Source organism: Eubalaena glacialis, chromosome 15, assembly GCF_028564815.1.
Source record: "Eubalaena glacialis isolate mEubGla1 chromosome 15, mEubGla1.1.hap2.+ XY, whole genome shotgun sequence".
Taxonomy (NCBI): domain Eukaryota; kingdom Metazoa; phylum Chordata; class Mammalia; order Artiodactyla; family Balaenidae; genus Eubalaena; species Eubalaena glacialis.
Window position 1 is genome coordinate 3278384 of NC_083730.1, and position 25139 is coordinate 3303522.

The following is a 25139-nucleotide window of genomic DNA, read 5'->3' on the forward strand; positions in this document are numbered from 1 at the left end:
CTCCCTCCCAAAAATTACATTCCCGACATGTTACTGAATTTGCAGTAACTAAACTCTCAAGGTTTTGGTTTCTGCTCCGTGCTGAGCACCCATTTTTTTCTCGAGTACCTATGTGGTTGACTTTGGCATCAGGAGTCTAGAGTCTAGAATCTGAGCTAATTCATCTCCATTCCAAATAATCTCTGTGACTGTCCTGTTCCACGAGTCTGTCAGCACTTTGGGGGCTCACGCTGTCCTCTGATGCAGTCTTGCTGTGTTTCCCCGAGGGGTGTCGTCTGCGAGTGAAGATCGCAGCCTCCCCACGCGGGCCGTGGGTGACACGTATTGCGGTAGGAAGGCAGAAACGTGCAGAAGGGAATCTTGTAAAAGAAGAGGCACTCACCTGTTGTGGACACGAGATCCCTGTGGTGTTGGAGGTGTGATCCTGTGAGTCTCAAGGGAGGTATTGTCTTGAGACAGAGGAGGTGCTCTCGGGCGATGCCTCTGAGACATCAAGGTTTTATGAGGTTAAGAGAGAGAATTCTCAGAGAGCTTTTTTCCTCACTTGTGTTTTGACCGAATGATGTTTGTGTAGAAATGAATAGTCTGGAAACGCTGCCAAAAGAGAAAAGATGTTACTTGGAAACGATCATCGTCACTTCCCTTAGGGGCTCGAAGCCTAATCCTTTAAGGATAAAAAAAAAAAAGCTACATTTCCTGTGATCATTCTGCTGTGTAGATCCCAAGGCTGGAAACAGGTATGAATGTAACGTGAGTGGTTTGTTGATAGAACAGTCATAAAATAGTAAACTATCTGTGTTTCCAGAATTTGTGTCCAGCCTGTAGTAGAGGATGATATGGATTTTAGAATTAAAAAAATCGAAAATAAAAGAACAGGGTAATTCTGGATAGGATAATATATAAGGTTTTTCTTGTTGGAACTTTAAAAAAATCTTGTATGCCCAAGACATATTAATAGGATGATGACAGAAGATTTGTACTTCCTTTGTGTGAATCTCGGTAGAATCTTTGCAGGATCCTTCAGTTTCCTTCCTCCCCTGGCGGGGGCGGGGAGGACCTCTCGCAGCATAATGAAGCTGAATGAGTGTTGGCAGGGCTTTGGAGGAGAGTCTGCAGGTGCCCCCAAAGACCCGCCAGGCCTCTTCCTTTCCTTTCTGAGCCCGCTTTCTATACACAACTTTACTTTTGAGGTCAGAGTGTCAGAGCTGCTTGCTCACCAGGTAGCCTTCAATTCAAATGAAGTTTGTAACCTTTCTCACTAGCTCAGAATTTTGGAGTAGCTTGGGCATGATATTATTGACCGTAAAGGGCAAGGGTCTTTTCTTTAAAAAGTAGGGAGAAAATGATATGATAGAATGCATGGGAAGACAGTGTGTGTGTGTCTGTGTGCACGTGTGTGTGTGTGCATGTGTGCTGATGCATACTGAATTCAAGGAAATCAGAATGGGTGAGTGGATACAAGGGCTGTGCTTTTTCTGCTGCTAGTTTGGATGGGAATTACTTAGAAAAAAAAGTATGATAATGGCTTAGTTTTGCATGTTGTGACCATTAGATGCAAAGACCACATGGGGGAGTTGTCATCATCGGTGGGTGTCCTGGAGGCATCCTTAGGACCTACCTACATTTAGATGCAGCCCCATTATTCTTGGGACAATCCAGGCAACCACAGCTGCTGTCAGAGAGGGTCGTCTTAGGAGCCCAGCTGAATGGTGCTCACAGTGAAAAGGAGGGAGGAACAGAAGTGAGGATAAAGTTGAGATTTTCCTGGACCAGAATCAAAGGAGGGAGGGACCGCCCTGAACGGCTGAGTATATTAGCTGTTGATAGAAGCCGTCTTCATGCTGGCTGCCTGTTATCAGAAGAACTGGGGTGTCCGGCGCACTCAGGAGCCCCGGCCCCCCTCTTGGGCCCATCGGTCAGTCATCCAGGGACGCCCTCCTCAGCTTTTCCTTCCCCCGACACGGCCTGGTCAGAACTCCAGGAAAGAGGAGGCGGGTGGTCTCAGCCCATGAGCCCGCGGCTCCTGGGGTCGCGTGGCCGGGTGACACTTCCCGTGTTTTACCGGGAACCTGACACCCTGATCTTTTACTAATGACAGGGCACGAGTGGGTTAAAATGTGTCTTATCATTCTCCTCGCATCCCTGAAGGAGGTGCTAAGGAAGCTGAGAACTTTGTGGGCAGATTCTTCTCTTTCTCGGAGACTCACATTCATGACTTGTCCAACGAGAAATCCACCAAGATCTGCCCTACAATACGTGCATTTCTTTGGCTATTGTCTCCATAAACATTACCTGTAATGTAGAAACAATTTTATATTATTTTTATGTGTTGTGGCTTCTGAATTAGGACAAGAGAATGATTTGGTTTCAGCTGTTGTGGCTAAGACCCTTGGTCATCCTTTCACTCCCCTTTTACATTCAAATGTCAGACTTTAGGTGTGTAAATACTCAGCTCAGGGAACATCGTTTATAAAAATTTATTGTGATAGACATACCTTTTTCTAGTTAGTATTTTTGATTTTTGTTTTCCCACTGAGTTGAGCTACCATTGAGCCTGATGGGAAGATCAGGCTCAGGAAAGTCATTTCAGAGCTACTGTTACATGAAAAATTAGGCTTTTCTTCAGAGAGATGCCCTCATCCAGAAAAGGCAGACAGACAAGTACGCGTCTTCTGCGTCCCTTTTCTAGCAAAAGCCGGACATCTTTTAGGGTCAGGAGGGAACAGGAGGTCGGCGCTCTAAGACCGGCCTCCTTCCTAGGTGTCCCGACTGTGCTCTGCCCGGGATGTGCAGGACACACAGGTAAGGGGCCGGCAGGGGGGGAAGGTGGGGATGGCGCACCCTGGTCCCTCACTTGGTCTGGCCGCATCACTCCATCGGCCGGATGCGGGCCACCAGCTGCCCGGGTCCCACACACCTGAGGGCGCGTCATGGGAGTGGAATTTAATCCTCTCTACTCTGTGCTCCCTCGCGGTCCTGCGCGTGCGGGCTGTCCGGGGGCCTGGAGGTGCCTGCCATCAGGACACAGCAGAGGGACTGACGATGTTTTCCTCTCGCCCCCTTCCTCCCTCCCCCACCCCTGCACCGCCGCCCAGGGACACTCCGGACGCCGGCCCACCAGGGAGACTTCGTCTGCGTGGAGTGTGGAAAGTGCTTCCACCAGCCCAGCCACCTCCGGGCCCACACGCGGGCTCACACAGGTACCTGCCCGGGGGGCCCCGAGGGGGGCAGTCTCTCTTTCCCGCAGTTGGTGACGTATTTAGATTTCTCCCGGGTGAGGTGAGGGGTCAGGCCTTCTCTCCTGGGATTACACTCTAGGCTGTCCCATCCGGCACCTGCACCTGCGATGATTTTTTCTTTGCATCCAAGCGCCGTGTGGTTTAATCTGAGATAAGCCTGTTTTGCAAATGCTCCACTTTAATTAGAGTGGACTCCTCAGAAGTGCACGGGGTAATGAGTTATGCTGCCACAAGGACGCACTGAAACCCAAGTCCCCCATCGGCATGACACCCGGCTGCCTGCTTTCCTCATCGGCACCAGCTGGCCTCTGTGGACCGGTGGGTGCTGAGTGGCAGAATTCCTCGGCCTTGTTTGTCAAGAGCTTGCCTGAGATGGAATCAGGGGGACGCAGTGTGTGTGTGGTGGGAACACCACACAGCCAGGGCGAGGCGGGGCCGGGGGTGCTTCATCCCAAGCGTGAAGGATGCATCCGTACCCGGGTCGGGTCTGATGCAAAGTGACAGGGGCCAAACGGTAAGTGACGCAGAAGGAGGGGCCCTCTGCACGCGCCTGGCTAATTAATGTTGTCACTGATGGGTCTCTTTGGCGACGAAGCCTGAATTAAAAAGGGCACCGGCCCCAGGCAGCATTCTCAGTCTCTTAGAGTAAGTGTCATGGTAAACTGGTATTTTCCGGCCACAGGCTGGGCGCTGGGTCTTTTTTGTTTTTGTGCAAGTGCTTAATCTGTGAGGGGCACGTGTCACGGGGCGTCGGGAAGCTAGTGTCCGTCCTCCTGCTAACGCACACCTTGTTCTGACAGTGCTGTTTGAGTCTAACGGCCTCCGAGGTGCTGAAGCCCACGCCACCTCCGCAGACGCCCCCAAACAAGTAGGTCTCCCGACTCACGGGTGTGTGGGTTTTCACGTGGTAGCTGGGAAGAGGGGTGTCACGATGGTCATCACAAGGGTACCACGTGGTGTTTTACCAGCTGTGTACGTAGCTTTTCGTTGCTGCGGATCGGAGCCCACTCCTGCGGGACAGTCTGTGGGTGCCTGATCATCACTGAAGGCGGCTCAGGCCGTGAACGACACGGTCGGGGTCGATGCAGCTGCGTTGGGTCTTGTTGCGGGTGACGGAATTGGTAGAGACCGGTGGTGACAGAAAACACCAGAAAGTCATACTTTTCCACTCAAGATGTTTTGCTTGGAGGTTAGCTTGAGAACAAGTTAGGCTTTGTCTCTTGTCTTCAGAACTGTGTTTTTAAAAATTTTTATTGGAGTAGAGTTGATTTACATTGTTGTGTTAGTTTCAGGTGTACAGCAGAGTGTATCACGTATACATATATCCACTCTTTGTTTAGATTCTTTTCCCATATAGGCCATTACAGAGTTTTGAGTGGAGTTCCCTGTGCTATGCAGTAGGTTCTCATTAGTTGTCTATTTTATATATAGTAGTGTGTGTTTGTCAATCCCAATCTCCCAATTTGTCCCTCCCCTTGGTAACCATAAGTTGGTTCTCTGCATCTGTGACTCTATTACCGCTTTGCAAATAAGTTCATCTCTACCATTTTTCTAGATTCCACATATAAGCGATATTATACGATTAATATTTATCTTTGTCTGACTTACTTCACTCTGTATGACAATCTCTAGGTCCATCCATGTCGCTGCACATGGCATTATTTCAGAACTGTATTTTTGAATCACTCCATAAGAAGCGTTCTGCTGAGTTTGGTGTCTCAGGGCCTCGTCTTTGTCCTGATTTGATTCTCTGTCTAACGCACACCACCGGCTCGGCCATAATGCGTAAGATACCCGTGTGCGTGTACATAGAACGCGGGTCACCGTAGATGTGTGGCCTTAGTGCGTTCAATCCACAAAAGGTGGCCAGCTTCTGGGCACGAGTGACTGTGGGATTCGGTCTGTAGCTCTGAAGTAAGGGGGTGCACGCCGTCCTAAGTGGTCTGTCCCATCATCCTGGGCTAAGATGTTTCAGAGCTCTTCTTCCTTTCTGCCCCTGACGGCATGTCACACCCGTCCTCGTTCTCCCACAAGCATTTTCTCCGTAACCTTCTTGCTTTCTGATTGGTTGCCGTAGAAGGTTCTGTAACTGCAGCCTCTCCCCCTTGTAAATGAAGAGGGGTTTCCTTGCTGCCAGAATAAACATCCAGGATCCAGTCCAGGTGGCCAGATCCAGTTAGCACACCTTGGCAGGACACGTGTGGGATTCACGGTCATTGACAATGATGATGGTGACATAGATGTCAGAAGAACCTCCAGAAATTCCAGTCCGTTTCTCTAGAAGAGAATAGTGAGCGATAAAAACACTGCCCAGAGCCTGCTGCTAATTAATGGTTGAGCTGGCCTTACGATGGATGGTACCTGATCAGAGGCTTTGGTTTTGTTTTTTATCGAATTTTCAGAATCCCTGTTTTTTGTTAAAAGCCTTTTCTTCATATATCATGGACAGAATGCCTTGCCCTTTGTTATAGTTTTTTAGTAAGTGACTTCTCTCTTAATAAAACCCATAGTTTTAGAATGAAAGCTGTTATTTCACGATGCTGTGACAATTGATGAAAAAAATAACATCTCACTGAACGCAGAATTAAAAGATTTCTGGACACATGTGACCTCAGCTCGAATTAGGCAGCACTCTCCTTTTAAACAGAAGTAAAACCCCCTTTCGACAAGGCACACTGTGATGTGTCTGTGGGTTGTAGTAGCAGCGAGGTCGTGCCGTAATTGGAGAATTACATACTGACAGTACAAGTGAAGTCAATCCAGAGCATTCCTGCAGACACAGTGACCCATTCAATCCACCTAAGACGCGGCTTTTCCAGAAGAGTGTTTGACAGGGCCGGGAAGCACCAGGCAGGTCTCTGAATAACATAGTGAGATTCTTCAGGAATATACATCAGTTTATCTGGTGCACATGGATTCTACCTAAGCCTCTTTAAAAGGCTTCTGGTACAGGGAGAAATAGATCAACAAAGCAAATCACTAAGACTATTTTAAATGAGTTCTATGTTACCTATAGTTATGCTGGGAATTCATCACAGCTGTTACCCATTCTTGGTGATGAAAGAGAAAAGATGTATCTATATTTTTGTCTTTGTCTCTGTAAACCCAAGTTCTGCAATTTTGTACTTATTACCAGCCAACCTCTTAGTTTCACATGTACAGTGACTCAATACTGTGGTCTTAGGAACTATTTACTTCTGTTGCCAGGCCTCCGTGGGTCAGCTGTCCTGCTTTTCAGTCTCCTGACCGTGGTTGTCAGGCCCGTGACACCAAAACTGAGCTGGATTTATACACCTCTCGTGCTGGCATATTCGAGATATGGCCTCTGGAAGTACTTATTGTCCTCTGTTACATTAAAAGTAGCTTTTGTTGATTAATCACTGAACATTTTGGTTCTTGAAGGAAATTCTGTTTTCTTTAACGTACTTTGGAATTTAAGAATTCTCATAGAGATGTCTCTGCCAGGATAAGTGAAAAACATAGCAGTAGTAGGTATCGGCTTATATCTTACTGTTCTTTCTTATTCTGGAGTTCTCATTGTTTACAAAAATCACAACTGCTGTCTTAGATTTAGAATACGATATAGATTCATAGGACAATTCTGTGGTTATTTATGTCTAGAACGGGACTCATTATACTTATCATCCATGTTCTTTTTCATGTTTAGTGTGCTTTACAAACATTAACTAATTAATATTTAAATCATTCTTTTCCTGTGGGCTTTAGAAGCTGTGGATCAGGGGAGTTTTTAAAATCACACAACACTGTATTCACGCATAAATTGATGTAACACTAACAGTTGATGGACTTCTATAGATATACATAATAGATGTTAAATTATCTAACTGAAACAGTATTTGGGAATTCAGTTTTGCAATAATCATTATTCACTCATTAACAGTATTTATTGCGCACCTCCTGTGTGCCAGGCTCTGTCATATTGGTGGAGATAACGAGGATGTTGGGAGACAAGGTAAATAATTTTCCTGCTTTCATGGTTCCTGAGGTCCAGTGGGTGGTTTAGAGAAGAACACAGGGCAGAGAGGTGCAGCGCTGTGATAGGGTGAGGGTCCTGGAACCAGGCTTGGGGCGTTGAGAAGACTGTGCCAGGGTGCGGGTAGCCGGCAGATGCCCCCGCCGATACCCCCCGACCCCAACCCCGGAGGTGGAAGAGATGTCTCGTTGGAGGAATCGTATGGGGGGAGAGCTGGGCGGGTGGCCAGGCGCTCAGGACATGAGCCTGGGGAGACACACCGCCGTTGGGTACCAGCGCTGAGACGTGGGAATTCCATCCTGAGGGCAGTGGGGACCCTGAGCCGGGGATGACGTCACCAGTGTTGTGTCTGTAGGAGAGTCGGGTTGGTCTGGGTCGGGGATGGATTGCGGAGGTTGCGGATAGTCAGCTGAGCCCCGCTCTGGAGGTGCTTGGGGTCATCCCAGCGAGACCCAGAGGCGGCCCAAGCTGGAGTGGGGCTGCGGAGAGCAGATGGGTGTGGGGATGTTTGGCAGCAGGAAGAACTTGGGGGTTGGATGCAGGATGGGAGGGAGGGGAAGGGATGGAGTGGACCCGGGTTCTGGCTTCAGGCTCCAGCTCTCGGGAGGAGCCATTCCTGGAGCCTGGAACGTGGCAGGAGGAGCCAGACAAAACCGGACAAAACCAGTTCCAGCTGACCTTCAAGTCAAGTTTGTGATGCCTCTTGGCAGGCGAATATGTGGGTTTGAAGTGGGTTTGATCCTGGTGGAGAACATATAAATATTTAATAGCTCTCAATGTTGAAGATCAGCCAAGATCAGCCAGTAATACTCCAAGGGACTCAATAACCTGAATTATTAAGATGTTGGGTTATTGAGTAGGAGGCTTCTAACCTAGACCTCAGCTCAGGCAGGTGAACTTCACCTGAGCTTCCTCATTTGTAAAATGATGACAACAGCAACACATACTTCTGTGCTTGCTGGGAAGATTAACGAGGACGGTGGACTGAGCCTGGCAGAGACCAGACGTCCAGCACGTTAGCTGTTGTCAGTTATTCTAACCAAGAGTGAACAGTTGTCCTGAACAGCTGGGGAGACTCGGGTGCCGTGTATATGTACGGTGCACATGCGTGTAAACAGGTAGACGCACGTGTTGATGCCTGTGTGGATGTGCCCACCGTAGACCATTGTGCTCAGTCGTCACGGCCACTCCCTCTCCTCAGCATCTCCCTGCTTTGTCAGAACCTGGTCGTGTGCTTGTAAACACCCTGGTTTTGTCTTGTTTTGTTTTACAGTCTAGTTGTTAGTTGTGCCTTGAAGGGAGGATAGGAGAGCTCTTAGCTTGAGAAAAGTGTTGTCAACATAAATGTAATTCCCTAGTTTGCTGCCTTTTGTTCAGACGACATCACACTGGTGGGCAGATGCCATGTCTGTACCCACAGCCATATGGCAGCTGCCCTTACTTTACTGTATTAATATCTGAATTTTCTATGTGGGATAATCCTAATGTCATAATATACATATGTTGGAGTGGATTTAATTCAGTTAATTTAGTTACTTGAGGAGGAATAAAAGAGTTTCCTTTTTTGTTTTTGTGTTTATAAGGTCATACGTGCAGTTTATTTATTTTTTGTTTTCCATTATGGTTTATTACAGGATATTGACTGTAGTTCCCTGTGCTATACATTAGGACCTTGTTGTTTATCCATCCTATATATACTAGTTTGCATCTGCTAATCCCAAACTCCCAATCCATCCCTCCCCCAAAGAGTTTCGTTTTGATGTGTTTTTGGTCGTGGTCTCTTTTCTGCACGCACACTGGTGAAGCCCCTTCTGTGTTACAGGCTTGAGCTTGAACTCAGAGATCCCGGAGCAGTTTCTTTATCAGCACATCCCTCTGATGGGTGGGGTGGAAAGGATTACTGACTCGTTGGAAGTTAAAGGTCTGGATTAGGTAATAGTAGGGTATCAGATAGTTTGTTCCTAGGCACGGTATCTATTCTGTAGGCATCCCGTTCCTTTGCATTTATTGTAAAAGGGTTTGAGCCCTGGCAGCGAGGAGCCCTCTTCATTAGTGGAGCTTCCCTAGCTGTGGGGATGAATCTTCCAGCCCTCGGGAATAAAGGCACCTGTTGCTGGTGCTTGTTGTATTAGGAAGATAATTCTGATTATAAATAAGAGAAGCTAATATTCCAAGCAAAACTCTACATAAGAGGAGAAATTCATGTATATCATCATTTTCAAGATGCTTTGCCATAGATTTAACACAACTGAACATTTCATTTCTAGTAGTCATCAAAATTCATCATTAGAAAGAACATTTTTTGAAAATAATATGCTTTTTAAAATATTGGTATCACTGCGCTCTGGATGTTAGAGAAAAAAGTAGGGGGTTTCTTTAATGTTGTGGAGAAATTGTAATTTTCCAATTGTATTGTTCGTTAAATGTTAGAAATTAAATAATGGTCTTTCTAAAACCAAGAAAAATTAACCCTCTCTCCCTCCATTCCCCTGGTTTTGGGATTTAAAAGACCAGACCGTCTTTTGCTGAAATATGAAATCTGGTGTTATGATTTGTTTGGATTCCTTGCCAAAATTTATAGACTATGATTAATAGTTTATTTCTTATTATTCTAAATGTTATTTTAAAATAGTTAAGCTGGAGAAATAATTCCATTAATCAAAATAAAGGGAAATGAGAAGAAAAATGGCAACCTATTTTGTCTCATTTTTAGCTATGGAGATTAGAATGCAAACGATGGAGAAATCCCATAGGCTGGTATATTTGAATCTATGTATGATCTGTTTTCAGTATCACTTTTAGATTCTCAGTATCACAGATCGCATTTCAAAATTCAGCTGGTTTGTCTCAGTAATTTTCTTACCCATGTAAACCAAATGTCTTGAAACACAGTATCCATTTTCCCACTCAGTATAACATAACGTGAAAAGTCGTGAATGTAACTAGTGATTTATCCAAAATGACCTGTAATAACGCGAGTCCCAGCTAACTGTTGGCTTGTTGGGCAAGGTCCTTGTCAGTAAGATGTTCCCTGTACATCGTTAAACATTTAGCATCACCATGCATGTCTAACGCAGGCCTTGGTCCACGGAGGCCGAGAGACTCGTGTGTGTCCCAGGGGATACAGGCTTTTGTGTGTGTAGGTCACTTACTCCACGCATGAGCACATATGCATTCCTTTACCTTATAAGACAAAAGGGGAAGAAAGAGTAGGCCTCATCAAGTTCCAGAAGTCAGTGTTCATCCCTGGAACACTGAAACGCCTTAAAGAAGGATAATATTTATTTCTGAATAAATATCGTTCCGTTTTACTGAAGAGTCCACAATTCACACAGCTGCAATAAAGAAAAGCCAAATTTTCTAAAAGCGTGTTTCTCGTTTTCTGATGACTCTTTCTTTGTGGGAGAATAAAAGCAACTTGTTTGTGCTCAGATATCATGTGTCCACTTAATTTAAGTATTTCTGTGACTCCTTTCTTCCATGGCTGCATTTTCCCCTGGGTCTGATTTCGCAGATGAATTTCAGTCATTTCTTAAAAACCCTATATAAGACTGCTGTATTGAGGAATAAGGTGTTGGTCCCAACGAATCGGAAGTGAAAACAACTCTCTTAAAAGTGAGATGCTGTTTGAACACATCCCCTCATTTATAAAGAGAAACTTGGCATCTGTGCCTCTAGATTTGTGGACTGAATTAAACAACCTGGTTATTCGGGTTAGCCAGATTTTGCAGTCCCTCTAAAATAAATAGCTTTAAAACTTTCTGAGCCTGCAGTGTAAAACTTCAGTCCTTTACGGACAGAGGGCCATCTTCATGCTTCTTCTCTAACCATCCTTTTTCCTTCTTCCAATACAAGTCTGTGTATTCTGGTCCAAAGGAAGGGAAATCCAAGGAGATGCCTGGATTGTGTATACAGAACGTAGACACACACAACACACGTGTTCATACACATTCTTTGCCCATTTATGGAATCCCCAGCAAGTCTGTTTGCTACATACTTCCTCCAAACGTTCAAGGCCAGCCACCTAACAGCTAACAATAACTCCTGTTTTTCTGTCCGTAAACACAAAGGCCATTTTCCGTCCTCGAATGTATCTGGAACCAGTTCCAAATGAGCCCTGTCGATGATGGATCTCCCCACGGTGTGATGTCGCTGTGCAAAAATGCAGAACATCCTTCTCAGTTTACGGCAGGAAATTCACCGTCTACTTAAGGAAGTTTTATCACCTCTCTCATTCCGTTACTGTTTCCTACATTTCAAATAAACTACTGTCGGTACCACTGTGCCCACTCCCCCAGCCCCCCATAAAATTTTGTTGAGTATCTTTCTGACTTCCGCTAGATGTCGACTGGTAGGTGTCGTGAATGCAGAGCTAGTTTTACGTAGGAGTTTTCTGAAACTATTAACTAAAGAGAGGCACTTAATTCATTATGTCAACCAGACCCCCCCAACACACACTTACTTCTAGGGTTCCTGCAGGCATAGCTGGAAACCAGTTGGAATTTCACAACGAGTGCTGCATTTTATGTGTGCATGTTAATTTCAAGCTGTTGGTTTTACTTCATGGAGACTTTAGCTGAAGGTTAATGCAGTTAAGTAAGAATAATCTTGCCCTGTTGTGTCCTCAGATTGTAAACTCCATTGTTCAAACAGTGATGCTTCACGTGTCGTGCGAGAGCCTTCTCTGAAAGCTTCGGCTCTCCTTCATTCTCATTTTCATCTTGCAGTTCCCTTGACTTTAGAATACCCCTTCTATTTTTCCAACGTGGTAATTATTTACGGAAATGGGTGGAAGCTTCCTCAGGTGCTGACAGACCTATGGGAGTGCTGTACTTCTGGTTCGTATGGCCCCCAGATTCAACCCTGTTCTGGCACTGCCATTCACGTGTGAACCCCGCTTTGTATTACTCACGGTGCATTGTTGTCTTGAATCCTCCTCCGGTCCCATCTGGCTGTCTTTTTAACCTTTCCTCCGGAGCTGGTTCAGGCACTATGATTTGCTGTTCTTACATGCGGAACAGAGACGGCTAATGATCCTCTGTAGATCGTTGGGGGTGATTTTCTCAAGCTGCCTTGGAAGGCAGGAAGGCACAGTGCAAACATACCCTGCTCGTGTGCAGTGAGTTAAAGCTGAAGCCAGGGGTCTCTGCCGCCCTGACTCAGTGGCTCTGTGAAGGTTGCTGTTTGTGCTTTGGGCGTTGCTAAGAAAATTAATAGGAAAAATGCCCTTGGAAACCAAAGGCAGAAATGAGCTTTTCTCTTGTCTCTTTTTTCCCCAGGGGAGAGACCATTCTAATGCAGATACTGTCCAAACAGTGCCTCTCAGAAAGGGAACCTAGAGACACGCTTTCACCATCCCCGGTGCCCCGGGACAGCGTCCGCAGTTCCCTTGTGGATGTCCCGACCGTGACCCTGACCGCCCCGTGGAAGAGCTCCCGACCGGACACCTCAGATCCTGCAGCCGCTGGGCGGGGCGGAAGCTGAAGGGAGGGCGTCTCCTTGTTACACATTAAACATCAACGAAGATGCTCGACTTAGAATTCCATGTAGATATTCTATACATATACGTGCTCAGCGACCATAGTCCGTATTTTCTTATAATAAACGGTGGAGGTGGGAGGCACGGTAGGAGCACAAAGCATCGATATCGTTCAAGACAGGTTTGAGACACTGGAAGAAAGGTGCTCGTGTGTGTCGGACAGAGTGAAGCAGCCAAGCACTGTAACAGAAGCCGCCGCCGATGCTCAGAGGCCTGTTGGAGGTGACGTCAGGACAGACAGCGGAGGGGTCCAGGTTGACGGAGTTTTGACGCTCTGGCCTCTCCTTGTCTTAGTGGGTATTTAAAATAGTGAATAAAAGAGGAAGGATGGGCGTCGAGGTGCTGTGGAAACAGGCTCAATGGGGGGCGGGTGGGTGACGAGGTCCTCCTTCCTCAGTGGTCCCATCGCATCCCCTTGGGGGCCCTCTGCGTTTCCCAGGTGTGTCCCTCTCTCCCATCTGTGCTCAGTGAATCCGGCAGAGGAAACACATCCGTGGGAAGGCTTTTATTGTGCTTCGGAAAAGAGAGCTAGTTGAACACTAAGAAAAGCAGGCTTCTTTGTTTATTCTCAGGACCTTTTGGTAACAGGGCTACATTCTGCAAACTGCTTACAACGGAAGACTGCCCGTCTTAACAAATTATCTGGCCACTGAACCCCCCTCGATTTGGACCCTTTTAGTCATAGTGGGAGGATCCCTGAGCCCGTGGGGGGCCCAGGTCGCCGGGGTCCTGGTGCTCTGGGGCCTCCTGCGCCCCCCTCCCTCCCTGCCTTCCCGTCCGTCTGTCCCAGCAAGTAGGCGTCTTTCCTTCTTGGGCGGGGGGGGGGGGGGGCCTCCATGGGACGAGTCCCTTCATTCCCGGAGCGTGGAGGCCGCCCGGCCCGTGGGTCGGGCAGCTTTATATACCTCTTCCTCAGTCACGCAGATGCCAGTTTTAGCGGTGGGGAGTTAAGGGCCTTAACAAAGGGTCTTAAACCTTGCAGTGTACGCAGTTAAAATTGTATTCCACAGATATAAATATTTTCTTTTCCTATTACCATGACACCATGTGTGATGGTAATGTTTCTGAGAGTTTCAGATTTTTGCACATAATGATTTTATGCATTATCAAAAGTTACTGCTGCCTTGAATGAAAATGTTCTGTGAAATTTTTTGCAAAAGCTTTACTAGGTTTTTTTTAATTGTGAAATTTTGTAAAGGCAGGAAATGGATTAAAATGAGCATGCTAAATATATTTTTCAAAAAAGCAATAATTTTACATGTACAGAAATTATCCTAATCTTTAATACTGGTGAGAGCAACAGTTTACTTAATACAGTAATGGATTAGTGCAGTTTTTGTAGAAAATGGGCTTCTGATACAAAGACTTGTTTAAACACACACACACACACACACCCCCTAAAGTGTGGTTTTCCTGTTCTAATGATTTGTTGAATTATATTATTATTATTATTGTTATTGTTGTTGTTGTTCTTAGTTAATGTTTGGTTCTGGATTCTACTTGTTACTGAATTTAAATTACTTGACGGTTCAGGTTACTTTGCAACTTTTGCAAACAATGCAATGTAACTGGCTAGCTTATATCTATAAATATATATATACATGTATATACACACACATATAGCTGCATATATGTGTGTGTATATATATATAACTTTTTTACTTATTTTTTCCTGATATTCTTACACCGGACATGTACCAGAATGATCTGTCGTGTTGGTGTCATTAGGAATGTCCTTGCAGATACGATTCAGTGACTGTCCTCTAAAGTTATTTTGAGCAAAGTTTCAGAGATACATTCCTCTGTTCACCCTAGAAATCAGCATGCCTTTCTGTTGACTTACGTTTGATCATTTCCGTAGTCTCCTCACAGTGATCGTTTCTGCATTTTCTGGCTTTTATTTTCGTGGCTGACAGTGAAGGGTGACAGTTCAGGAACACACAGGGGCTCGTGATTCGGTCTGTTTCTCTGTGTTTTAGTTATTCAGAGGAATTCTGTACCCAAAGCGACACGGAGGAGTCATGTACGTTCTTACCGTTTCAGAGGCGGCCTTCAGAGCCGCAGGTGTCATCCCGGGAGACCCCTTTGCGGGGGGCGTGGTGGAGAGGGGCGCGTCCCGGGGTCCCATTGGCCGGACACGCAGCCCGAGCCAGTTGGAATACTTGTTTCTGCCCGGAGCACAGAAATAAGGTTTTCCCTTAATTCAGCAGACGGGGGTCGGGGCGGTGGGGGGGGCGTCCAAGAACACCACCCTCCAAGGCAAGCCGTCCGGGGGCCCGACTGTACTTCCTTTCTTCCACTGAGCATCAGTATTGTATTGGTTTGTTCATGTGTTTGTGTCAGTTTGACCATAGTATTTAATACGATTTGTGTTTTTCTTATTTATTTAGCCAATGTGTTTTGATTCACTTTTTTTCGATTGATAATTTCCGCATGGTCTCTCCTGTAAGTCACCCTCTGACTGTTACAGACTTTCTACTACCTCTACCAATCTGCTGTTTCCTTGTTTCTTAACAGGATTTGACAGTGTTGGCGTCAATGTAACTTAGACAATAAAGGGTTTGGTTGTCTACACTGCAGCTTCTCCGTGTGTCTCCCGGCCCCTGCTTGCACACTCCTGCTGCTGGTCTCACTCTCCTCCCCTCCTCACCCTCGTCCTCATTGTTGTAACACAAATAACGAGCTTAGAGACTCTTTCAGGTTATTCACTCATATTCCTTAATTTGAAGAATGAACATTTAAATTCTCTGAAAAATTCAGCTGTTCAAGCATCCTCTCCGGGCATTCGTCAGCCGTTCTGTCACTTTTCTCCCCTGGTTCCTGGAAGGCCTTGGGGCCATCTCAGATGGATGCGTTTCACCTTGGTCATGGCACAGTACAGATTTTCAAACCAAGTGGATTTTGCCTCTTTGGTTTTGAAAAGTATTCAGTGCTTTAAGAGATGCTTCCCAATATTTACTTATTTATTTTTTAAACCCAAGAAAGACACTAGTTTCTTGAAGGTGCTCCAGGAAATGGCCCCGGGGATGACATATATATGCCACTTTGGTGAGCTTAGGGAGCATTGGTTTTGCCCAGGATGTCGAGAACCATCTTCAGATCTGGCCGCTCTGTCACACGTTGTACAGTGGCAGGCAAACAGTACACGGGGGCACGTGCACACGCAGGGTCATCATTCGGCAGGCCTCTGGGATGCGGCCTTGGACCCAGCAGGTCGCAGGTGACACCTCCCCGCTGTCTCCCAGGCACCTGGCTCAGGTGGCTGCACCTTCTTTCCACCAGGAGATAGAGTGTAGCCCACAGGGTCACAGAAGGTGACTGGCAGTTCTCGGTCTGTGCCTGGAACGCAGCGCACCTCCTGGGTTTTCACGGCCAGATTCTCTTTACCAACATGCCGTCTTGAAAACAGGCACATCACCCCCTGGGGGGTGTGATCGATGCACAAAAAAACAGCTGCGTTTGTACAACTTTACTTTTCCACTTTGAAAATGTCTCCGTGTCTGAAGTAGCGTATGCGGTTTCACTGCTTTTAACTCGGGTGTGTTCTAATCGCAGGACATTTTATACACTGAGCAAAAAGAAAGAGGATGAAAAAATCACAGGCCAGGACTTCAAGTGATGGTTTAGGTGTGTCTGTGTGGAGTGACTGAGGGAAAATGTTCATTCTTCAATTTTGCTAATTATGCTTTGAGGCAGTAAAATGCAAAAGACCATAGAGTTTGTATTTCTTTTTTAAAATACAATTTATAACATTATATTTTGTACTCTTTATATTAGAATTTGTAACTAGATTGATGTATTTAACTCTATTTCTGAAAAAATAATTCAATGTTTCAGTTGTGTGATAAAAAATATTTAGAGAAAACATATTCATTCTATTGGAAACTGAAATCAATAAAAACATGTTGGAGTTCTTGAGATTTGTAAGACCTTTTTCCCCTATTTCAGGAGGTGGCTTAAATCCTTTGACAGCCCATCTGGATCTGTGGTTTGAAAATTTTTGTTGGCTGAACACAAACCCAAGTGTTAGTGCTCTGTATTTGTATAAGCAGAAGAGTTTTTTGGATGATTCACAAGATAGTTCATCTAAAAAAAAGATGCCAAGGTGGCCACGGTATTTTTTTCAAGTCTTTTGTGGACTCCAGGACACGCACACTTTTTTTCTTTTTTAAAGGTAACTCTGTATTTCTCATTTTCCCCGGGCACCTCTCATTTCCTGATGCCAAATACACACACTGTTCTGAGACTTGCAGTAGATTTACTGCTTAGATGGCAGAAACAGGACTTGGGGGCCTCAGATGCACTAACAGAATTTTAATGTAAAAAGATAACACGTGCTTCGAAGTTAAAAGATCTGTGTCCCAATTGGCAGGAAAAGGAAGGGATGGGGTAAGGACCTGAACGTGGCTTTCACGTTGTGTCGGTGCAGGAAATAGAGCATCCAGGCCTGGGTCACTGGTGGCCCCTTCATGCCCCTCCATTCTTGGATGCAAATGCCGATTTGAGGAGTTTGTGGAAGGCCTTGTGAGTTTTGTAAACTGCAGAACCAACCTGGCACGGGGGAGGTTTATGCCTCAGTTTATCTAGAATCTCTCTCTCCCCGGGTGGCTGATTCTAAATGAGGAAGGGGCAGCGCCAGCCTGGTAGCACTCTTGGTGTGCGACACAACCAAAACAGGCCCAGGTCTCTGTGTGTGTCACCAGGTGTGGGGGATTCCCTCCAGGGAACACAGGCGTGGGATGTTCGTGGAGTCAAACCCCAGACAGACACTTCCCCCGGTTCTGGGGTGTCCTACGGTGACCATGCTCCTTCCTTCAGGAAAGCGGGCTGTCCTTTCTCTCTGTCCGTCCACTGGTCACCAAAGAGCGGTGAAGATGTCCTGCCGCATGCCCATGCGATGTCATCCTTGGCGGTGGGACTTAGGTGGCAGACGGCGCCTGAACGTTCGCTGTGGCTGTCATCTACCCCTTGCCCTGCTGGAGGCAATCTGGCCGAGCTGCGCACACAAAACAAATCACTCCGCTTGTGATGGCACCTCTCTTTCCCCCTCGCTGTCTTGCTGTTTGAAAACAACAGCGGTGCATTCCTGATCTGTGCTACTCATGTTCTCAGTCTTACCTTTTAAAAAGGCGACGTGTTCTTCGAGAGATCAGCAAGATTATTGAAACAAAATGTGAAATGCCCTGGTCTTTGCCTCTGTGACGAGTTCTTGGAATGTCTGACTTCCTTTCTGCCAACTGCTGCACCAGCCCTGGCGGGCTTCAAGATCGGGGAAGTCCTGCAGGAATCTGGAGGCACGTGATGGTCACACACCCCTCTCCGGTCAGTTTCCTTTATGGGAAGAGGAAAGATGCAGTGAAATGAAGATTGCACTGAGAATATTTCCTTCCTTCCTTCCTTCTTCTCTTTCTCTCTTTCCCTTCCTTCCCCCCTCCTCCCTCCCTCCCTTCCTTCCTTCCTTTTTTCCTTCCTCTTTCTTTCATTCTCCCTCTCTCTTTCTTTTTTCAACTAAAGAAGACATAATGGAGAGACCCATTCCAAGCCCCCTCTCCTAACGGGATGTCAGATGTGTGCACGTGCCAAGCTAAGAGCAGGGCATCGGAGTGAACCCTTAGCTTTGCTGCCAACAGTTGCAATCTTGTAAGGGCAAGAGGAAGCTGGCCTTTTATCGTCCTGGGATTTGCCAACAGAAGAGCAGCATTCAGGTCACAAGGAGGGTCATTCCCACTTGACTTTGTGCTCCACGAGTCTCCTTGTGTCGTGTCATGTTCTGTTCAGTTTTGGGCATGACATCTAGAGAGTGGTTAAGACAAACTAGAAACATTTCCAGGATGGGGTAACAGAAACCAAAAGAGGGGGTTTCTTTCAGAGAAGACAGGTGTCACATGAGACAGGTGAGCAGTTACGAGGTGATTGGAGGTCTGCCCTGAGAAACAGCAAGTCAGAACTTGCCGATGTTTTGCATTGCAGACCTGGGACTAGTGGGCGGAAGGTACAGGCTGACTTCGGCTTAACAGACAGGATGACCTGAGAGTCAGGCCATTCAGCAGTAGGACAACAGCGTCCCTGACCCTGGAGAGGTCAAACAGAAGCTCGATGTTCACGTGTGAGGGGATCAGTATCAGGGCCCCTGCGCGGAGAGGGCAGTTGGAACCAGATGAACACGCAAGTCTCATCAAAATACTTCAGGCTTCTCTGAAATTGTGCAGAAACGTTGACATTATACGTTCATTCAGCAAATTCTGGGCGCCTGCCGTGGCTAAGTACAGGCAGGCCTGGACACCAGGATAGAAAGAGGAACAAAATAGCACATGCCCTTGGCGCTCTCACAGTCGGGGAGGAAGGCAGACGTCAACACGAGTTCTGAGCCAGAGGGCTACAAGCTCTGGGGGTGTAGATGGAAGAGGGATGGGGTCCACCTGGGGAGAGAGGTCAAGGAGCTCGGAAAATCAACCAGATGCCCACGTGTCCCCAGGACCGGGTGGCACCCGCCTGAAATTTTGGAAACAATTTTATAAAATGCTTGGGGTAATGACTTGGAATTAAAACAGAATCTGCATCTGGCATCAAACCTTAGTTGACTTGGATCATCTGTAAGAAGATCTTGATATGAGAGAGAAAAGTGACATGTGAGTTTCCGTGAGGAAGAGCCTAAGGAAACGTATTCTGCGAAATGCCCCTCGGTACATTTAGAACATATTTTGAATTGTCACATCTGACAGAGGAAAGGGGTGGAGATCATTGTCAATTATCCCTTGATGACATTAACTCAAAGTGAGGCTTCAGGCAAAGATCCACAACATGTATCAGTGGGGAAGTTGCTGTGACAAAACCCAGCATCAGCACAATAGCCTGCCTTTGTGTAGATTTCGTGCATCTGTGCTGAGTTCCTGTGTGTGTCTGTCGTCGCTCAAGGACTAGAGACAAGCCAGGGGTGGACAATCCAGGGGTCAAGGGGAAGCTTGAACGTGAGACAGAGAAGGTGAGACCTTTTAGGTAAGAAAGACAAAGGCCAGGAAGGACATGGGTCAGACCGTGTTGCACAGTGAATTGTCTTAGTCTAGGTCTAGGTGGTACAACTTTCAGTCTTGAGGTACATTCAGGACAATAGCAACAACTATAGCTAATGTTTTAAAGGACTGAGGTAGAGAGTTTTCATCTATTTTAACTCATTTAAGCCTCACAGCACTCTTCAAAGCAGGCATTATTAGCTCCATTTTATAAGCAAAGAAAATAGAAGGTCAGAGAAGGAGCTACAGCCTAGTCAAAGTGACACAGCCAGTAACTTGCGGCCACACCATCAGAGCCCAGTTGTGTTGGGCTTGCGAGCCCCCTGCTCTGTTCTGCCTTGATGCCCTGCATGCAGCCTAGTAACGATGATGATCTTCACGGGACGTGCTACCGCTTTCCGAAGCACTGACACCCATCATCCCGTGGGTCCCTGCAGCCATCCGCCGGGTAAGGAGTGTACATACCATGGCCCGTCAAGAGATGGGCGGAGGACCATCACTGGATCAGAACAAGACATTTTGGATTTCTGAGTTCATATTTCAGAGTTTCATATCGAAGTTTCTCTCGGCTGACCTTCTGTAAGTTAAGAACTAACATACATAGAGATAAAAACACTGACTGCGGTTTCTGAGTGTGCATTCCAGGTGGGTCCTATAGTGAACCATTGGCCAATCTTGCCCAGACTCAGTCTTTCCTTCTCTCTTGGTTCTTTCCTTCATGCTCCAGACATCTGCTTTCCTAAAACTAAGTTATCAAGGCCCTTATAGTCATGTATTGTGATTACTTTTCCCTTCTATTCTACATTTATTCTAACTTTTTCTTGATGGAAAATTACACACACACTCTCACTCATATTCATCATCCAGATTCCAACAATGACAACATTTTGCCAAGATTTGTTGGTATCTTTTACTTTGTCGTGGTTGTTTTGACTTGGAATCATTTAAGTAATTCCCAGACGTCATGACATTTCAACTGTAAATATGTCACTGTGCATCTCCGAGGGATGTATTTTTAAAAACCACAATAACAGGAATGTCGCATTCCTTATATTCTTTGAGCCTTCCGTGGAGTTTCTTCTCAAACCGCGCTCCTCGCTTGGTTTTCCATCACCCAGTGTCTGGGTCTTGGTCCCAAGTCTCAGTCTCAGGACTGAGGTGGTGGATGCTTGCTGGGCACGCTCTGCTTGGGGGCTGGGTGGTGGACGGGGGCCGGATATGGGGCAGGGGGGTGGGGGGCTGGGTGGTGGATGGGGGCCGGATATGGGGCAGGGGGGCGGGGGGCTGGGTGGTGGACGGGAGCCGGATATGGGGCAGGGGGTGGGGGGCGGGGAGCTGGGTGGTGGACAGGGGGCTGGATATGGGGTGGGGGGCGGGGGGCTGGGTGGTGGACGGGGGCCGGATATGGGGCAGGGGGTGGGGGGCGGGGGGCTGGGTGGTGGACGGGGGCTGGGTGGTGGACGGGGGCTGGATATGGGGCGGGGGGCGGGGGGCTGGGTGGTGGACGGGGGCCGGATATGGGGCAGGGGGGCGGGGGCGGGGGGCTGGGTGGTGGACGGGGGCCGGATATGGGGCAGGGGGGCAAGGGGGCAGGGGGGCCTTGGCTCACGCCCTGGGATGGTTTGAGTGCCCGTCTGGCGTGGAAGGTGGTCTGCGGTGCCCCGCAGGTACCACCACACCTGGGAGCGATTAGGCTGTGCACTGAGAGTGTGGGAGGGTGTGGGCATGGCGGGGGGGGGGGGGGTGGGGGTGGGGAGGGAGGGGCTGCCACTTCCGAACCCCCAGGGCTTCTTGGCTAATTTCCTCAAGAATAAGATTGGCGCCCATCCCACGGTTGTCTGTGTAGCCTGTGGTCAAGTAATGCCTGGGATTTATTAAAACGCCTGCTGGTGGATCATCACGGACAGCGATTCTCGGTGACTGTTTATGATGCTGTGTTTGGCCACCTATGTGGCCTGACTCGCCCCGTGCCGGGGAGGCCACGGCTCCAGAGTGGCAGGCCCACCCCCATCTCCTCAATCCCGTGTCTTTTCAGCTTTCTTGAAGCCTTGTTAGGGTTCCACATAACCGAGGCGCAGGCTAATGTACTAATGAATCATGTAACATTTCATCTGGGATCAGCACCCTTCAGTTTGAGGTGAACCCTACAGAAACATAACAAACCACTATTCAAGGAAATATTTGAAAAGTTCACACCTGTCATGAATGTACATTAAGGTTTTAGTTAGGGATCTGCCTAGGAAACTTGAAGGTTGTAAAACCCCCAGAGACCACGTCTTCCAAAATTCTTGTTTATACGAAGGAAGCTGGGGTCCAGAGGGGTCACGTGACTCCCCCGCACCCACAGGTACCTGGAGTTTGCAGTCTTACTGCATTTTTGTAATCTTATGTACTGAGTGTGTGGCGTTCGGGCATCTCTGTGATTCCTAACCGGTACTTTCTTCACCTTTCCCTCATTCTCATCCTTCCTTCTCAGTTCACTTGAATGTTCCCCCACTGTCTGTAGGTTCCCCAAGGAAACTCGGAAAGCAGTGTTGCTGTACTTTTCAGTCAAAACTCCGTACGGATCTGATCCCCCCAAAGTCGGGAGAAAAGCAGATCGTCCCGCTGGAGCGTCAAACACAACCACGAATATTCGCACAGTCTTACCTGTGGGACCACTGGAAGCTTAATGTGCATTTATCTGGGGCTCCTTTTCCTTTGCATCATTTACTTTGCTGGGGTTTCAACGTGTTACCCACCCAACTCCGCAGTAACGTGCAAGATTTGGCTCCACAGCGGGATTCTCAGGTCTCCTCCTACAGACGGGAGGATGGTGGTGAGGGGAACCCCGCCGTCCCCCTGGTACCCATAGGCCTTCATCCCTGTTCAGCTCCCTCACTGCTTCTCCCAAGCTTGTCGTCCTGAAGTTGCCCGCTCTCACCACTAGATGGCAGATGGGGGTCACACTAGAATGCAAAGGAACCCCCATTTCAAACTCACTCATTTTATTCATCACTTTTGTCAGCAAACAAGTATTGAGCACCTACTGCATGCCAGACAGTGGGCTTACTGCCTGGTGAGGGCACTGCCAAGATGAAGACATATGAAGGCGCTGGGGGCGCGCAGGCCTTGGCCGTCGGCGGCGATGGCATTCCTTCCGCTGTCCCCGAAGTGAGCACCTGCTGGACTCCCGCTGGGATCCAGGCACCTGGGATGCGGGCGGTGCATCGGACGCCGAGCGCTCGTCTCTCAAGGGCGTTTACGTTCTCCTGGGGGTACACTCAGTGGTCAAAAGGACAAATGCACAGCTTTCGGAAGGAGATGAGTGCGGTAAACAGAGAAAGGCCGGGAGTCGTGAAGAGGACTGCCGGTGGCCGGCAGGGCCTCTGCGGACGTGTACCCTCCTCCAGAAGGACAAATGTCACATCCAGGCCGAGGGCGAGAAGGACAAAGGGCTGGAGGGGAAACCACGTGGTGTGCGCAGCCAAGGAGGCCCGCGAGGCCGGCGCAGCCGCGGGAGGCAGGGCTGCAGGAGCTCAGGCCGGCGGGGGCGGAGCCAGAGGAGCGGCCGGGGGCGGAGCCGCGGGACCCTGGAGGGCGGGGGTCGCTGTGGGCAGGCGTGACCTCCCTCCTGTTTGTCGAAGGCCGCTCGCTTTGCTGTTGGCGGAGTGGACGATCGTGCCTGCGGGAAGCCTTTGGGTCGTGGAAATGAAGGACCCTGTCCTCGGGCTCGGAGCAGACCGGGCGAGGACTGGGGTCCCGGATCCCGAGCGTGGAGGAAGGACAGACAGGCTGTAGGGCGGACACACCCCAGGCTCCCGGGACGTCCTGCTTCCCGGGCCCCGACCAGGGCTGTGCCGGGCCTGAGGCCTCCACGGGGGCCTGGGTCTCGGGGCATGTGCACGGCGCTCTTTACTAACACGGCGGGGCCGGGACCTCGCATCCTTAGAGGTTCGGGAACAGGCCAGGGCAGCTACCCCCGTGGTCTGCGCCGGGCGCAGGAGAGGAGCGCTGGGCTGCAGAGCGGGGGCAGCCAGCGTCTACACAACATCTCCGGTCCAGAGCCCGGGGGACGCTCCAGAGAGAGAGCTGAGGAGGGAAGGGGAACCGGGCTGGCAGCTCTGCCTGGAGGGCACTGGGAAGGGCCCACGGTTCAAACATTCTCACGGGATGAGGGGAAAGAGGCCGCCCGCCCCGCAGGGAGAACGGCCGGGCGGTGTGGCTGCGTGAGCGGAAGGAAGGACAGGACGGACGGAGCCCGGCGTGGGGAGACAGGAGATGGGCCGAGGCTGGCGGGGGCGGGCAGGATGGCGAGGGCTTGGGATGCCACGTTCTTCCGGGGCAAGGAGTGCAGGAGGTGTGACTTCAGAGGACGCAGACTCTTTTATTCGGGGAATAAAATTGTCCATCTTTTTGTAATATAAACGGAATACTGAACGCATCTGTCCGCTCAGGCTGTCGTCACAGAGCACCACAGACTGGGCAGCTTAAACAAGAGAAATACATTGTCTCACAGTCTGGGGGCCGGACGTCCAAGAGCAGGGCGTCCGCAGGACTGATTTCTCGGGAGGCCTCTCTCCTTGGCTCGTGGACGGCTGTCTCCTCGCTGTGTTCCCGCACGGCAGAGAGAGAGAGAGAGGTCTTGGGGTCTCCTTTAGTTTTTAGAATGGCACAAGTCCTGTTGGACCTCCCGCAGTCATGCCCCTAGGGCCCCATCTCCAGACATAGTCACGTTGGGGGTTAGGCATCACCAGTGGATGTCGGGGGATGCAATGCGGTCCATAACAGTGAACATCTCCCCGAGAGGAGCCCAGGGAGAGAGGGCGGGCGGGCGGGGGAGACGCAGGAGGAGAAGGGGATGGCCATTTGGACACAGCGTCCGGGGACAAGGCGAGGGGAGACGGAGAAAGCCGCCCCCATCATGCCTGGGGTCAGCCCTCCGAGGACCCGCTCTGCCAAAGGCTGGACCGAGCGGGTGTAGGTGGTGAGCTCTGCCCTCAGGCCTTCGGGTCCCGGGGACGAGAATAAAGGCCCAGCGGGGCTTGGGGGTGGCGTTAGGCAACTGGGCCCTCTGCGCGGAGCTCCGATGTGGCCTTGGTGGGTCGGTGGCGCACTTGTCTCAGGGCTCCGGGGCTCGCGAGTGAGTGAATTGTCTTAAAGGTGGGAAGACGGTGCTGACTGTGGAGAAGGTGGGTGGGGAAGAAGCGCGGGCACCCGGGGGGTCTTTGAGGCCACACCAGGCCAGGCCCAGCGTGGGTCACACAGTAACTCCCCCCACCACTGGCCCCATCTGCGCAGCTCCTGCTGACCACCGGGATCCAGGTGTGCAGACCTGGCGAGGGGAGCGTAAATCCCGGAATTTGGCAAAGATGAAG

The 25139-nt window shown here is 48.9% G+C and overlaps 1 protein-coding gene across 7 annotated transcripts in view; it reads left to right on the forward strand.

The window, feature by feature from the left end:
• Positions 1-16627, forward strand: part of ZNF516 (zinc finger protein 516) — a 113419-nt gene extending 96792 nt beyond the window's left edge. For 4 of the 7 annotated variants that reach the window (XM_061169013.1, XM_061169011.1, XM_061169012.1 and 1 more), the window contains exons 4-7: positions 2761-2802; positions 3096-3200; positions 4040-4107; positions 12513-16627. In XM_061169013.1, the coding sequence (XP_061024996.1) occupies positions 2761-2802; positions 3096-3200; positions 4040-4107; positions 12513-12572 (275 nt within the window). In that variant the 3' untranslated portion in view covers positions 12573-16627. The remainder of the gene's footprint in view (positions 1-2760; positions 2803-3095; positions 3201-4039; positions 4108-12512) is intronic. The other 3 variants (XM_061169016.1, XM_061169015.1, XM_061169017.1) reach the window with 3 other exon arrangements.
• Positions 16628-25139: the final 8512 nt, after the last annotated feature.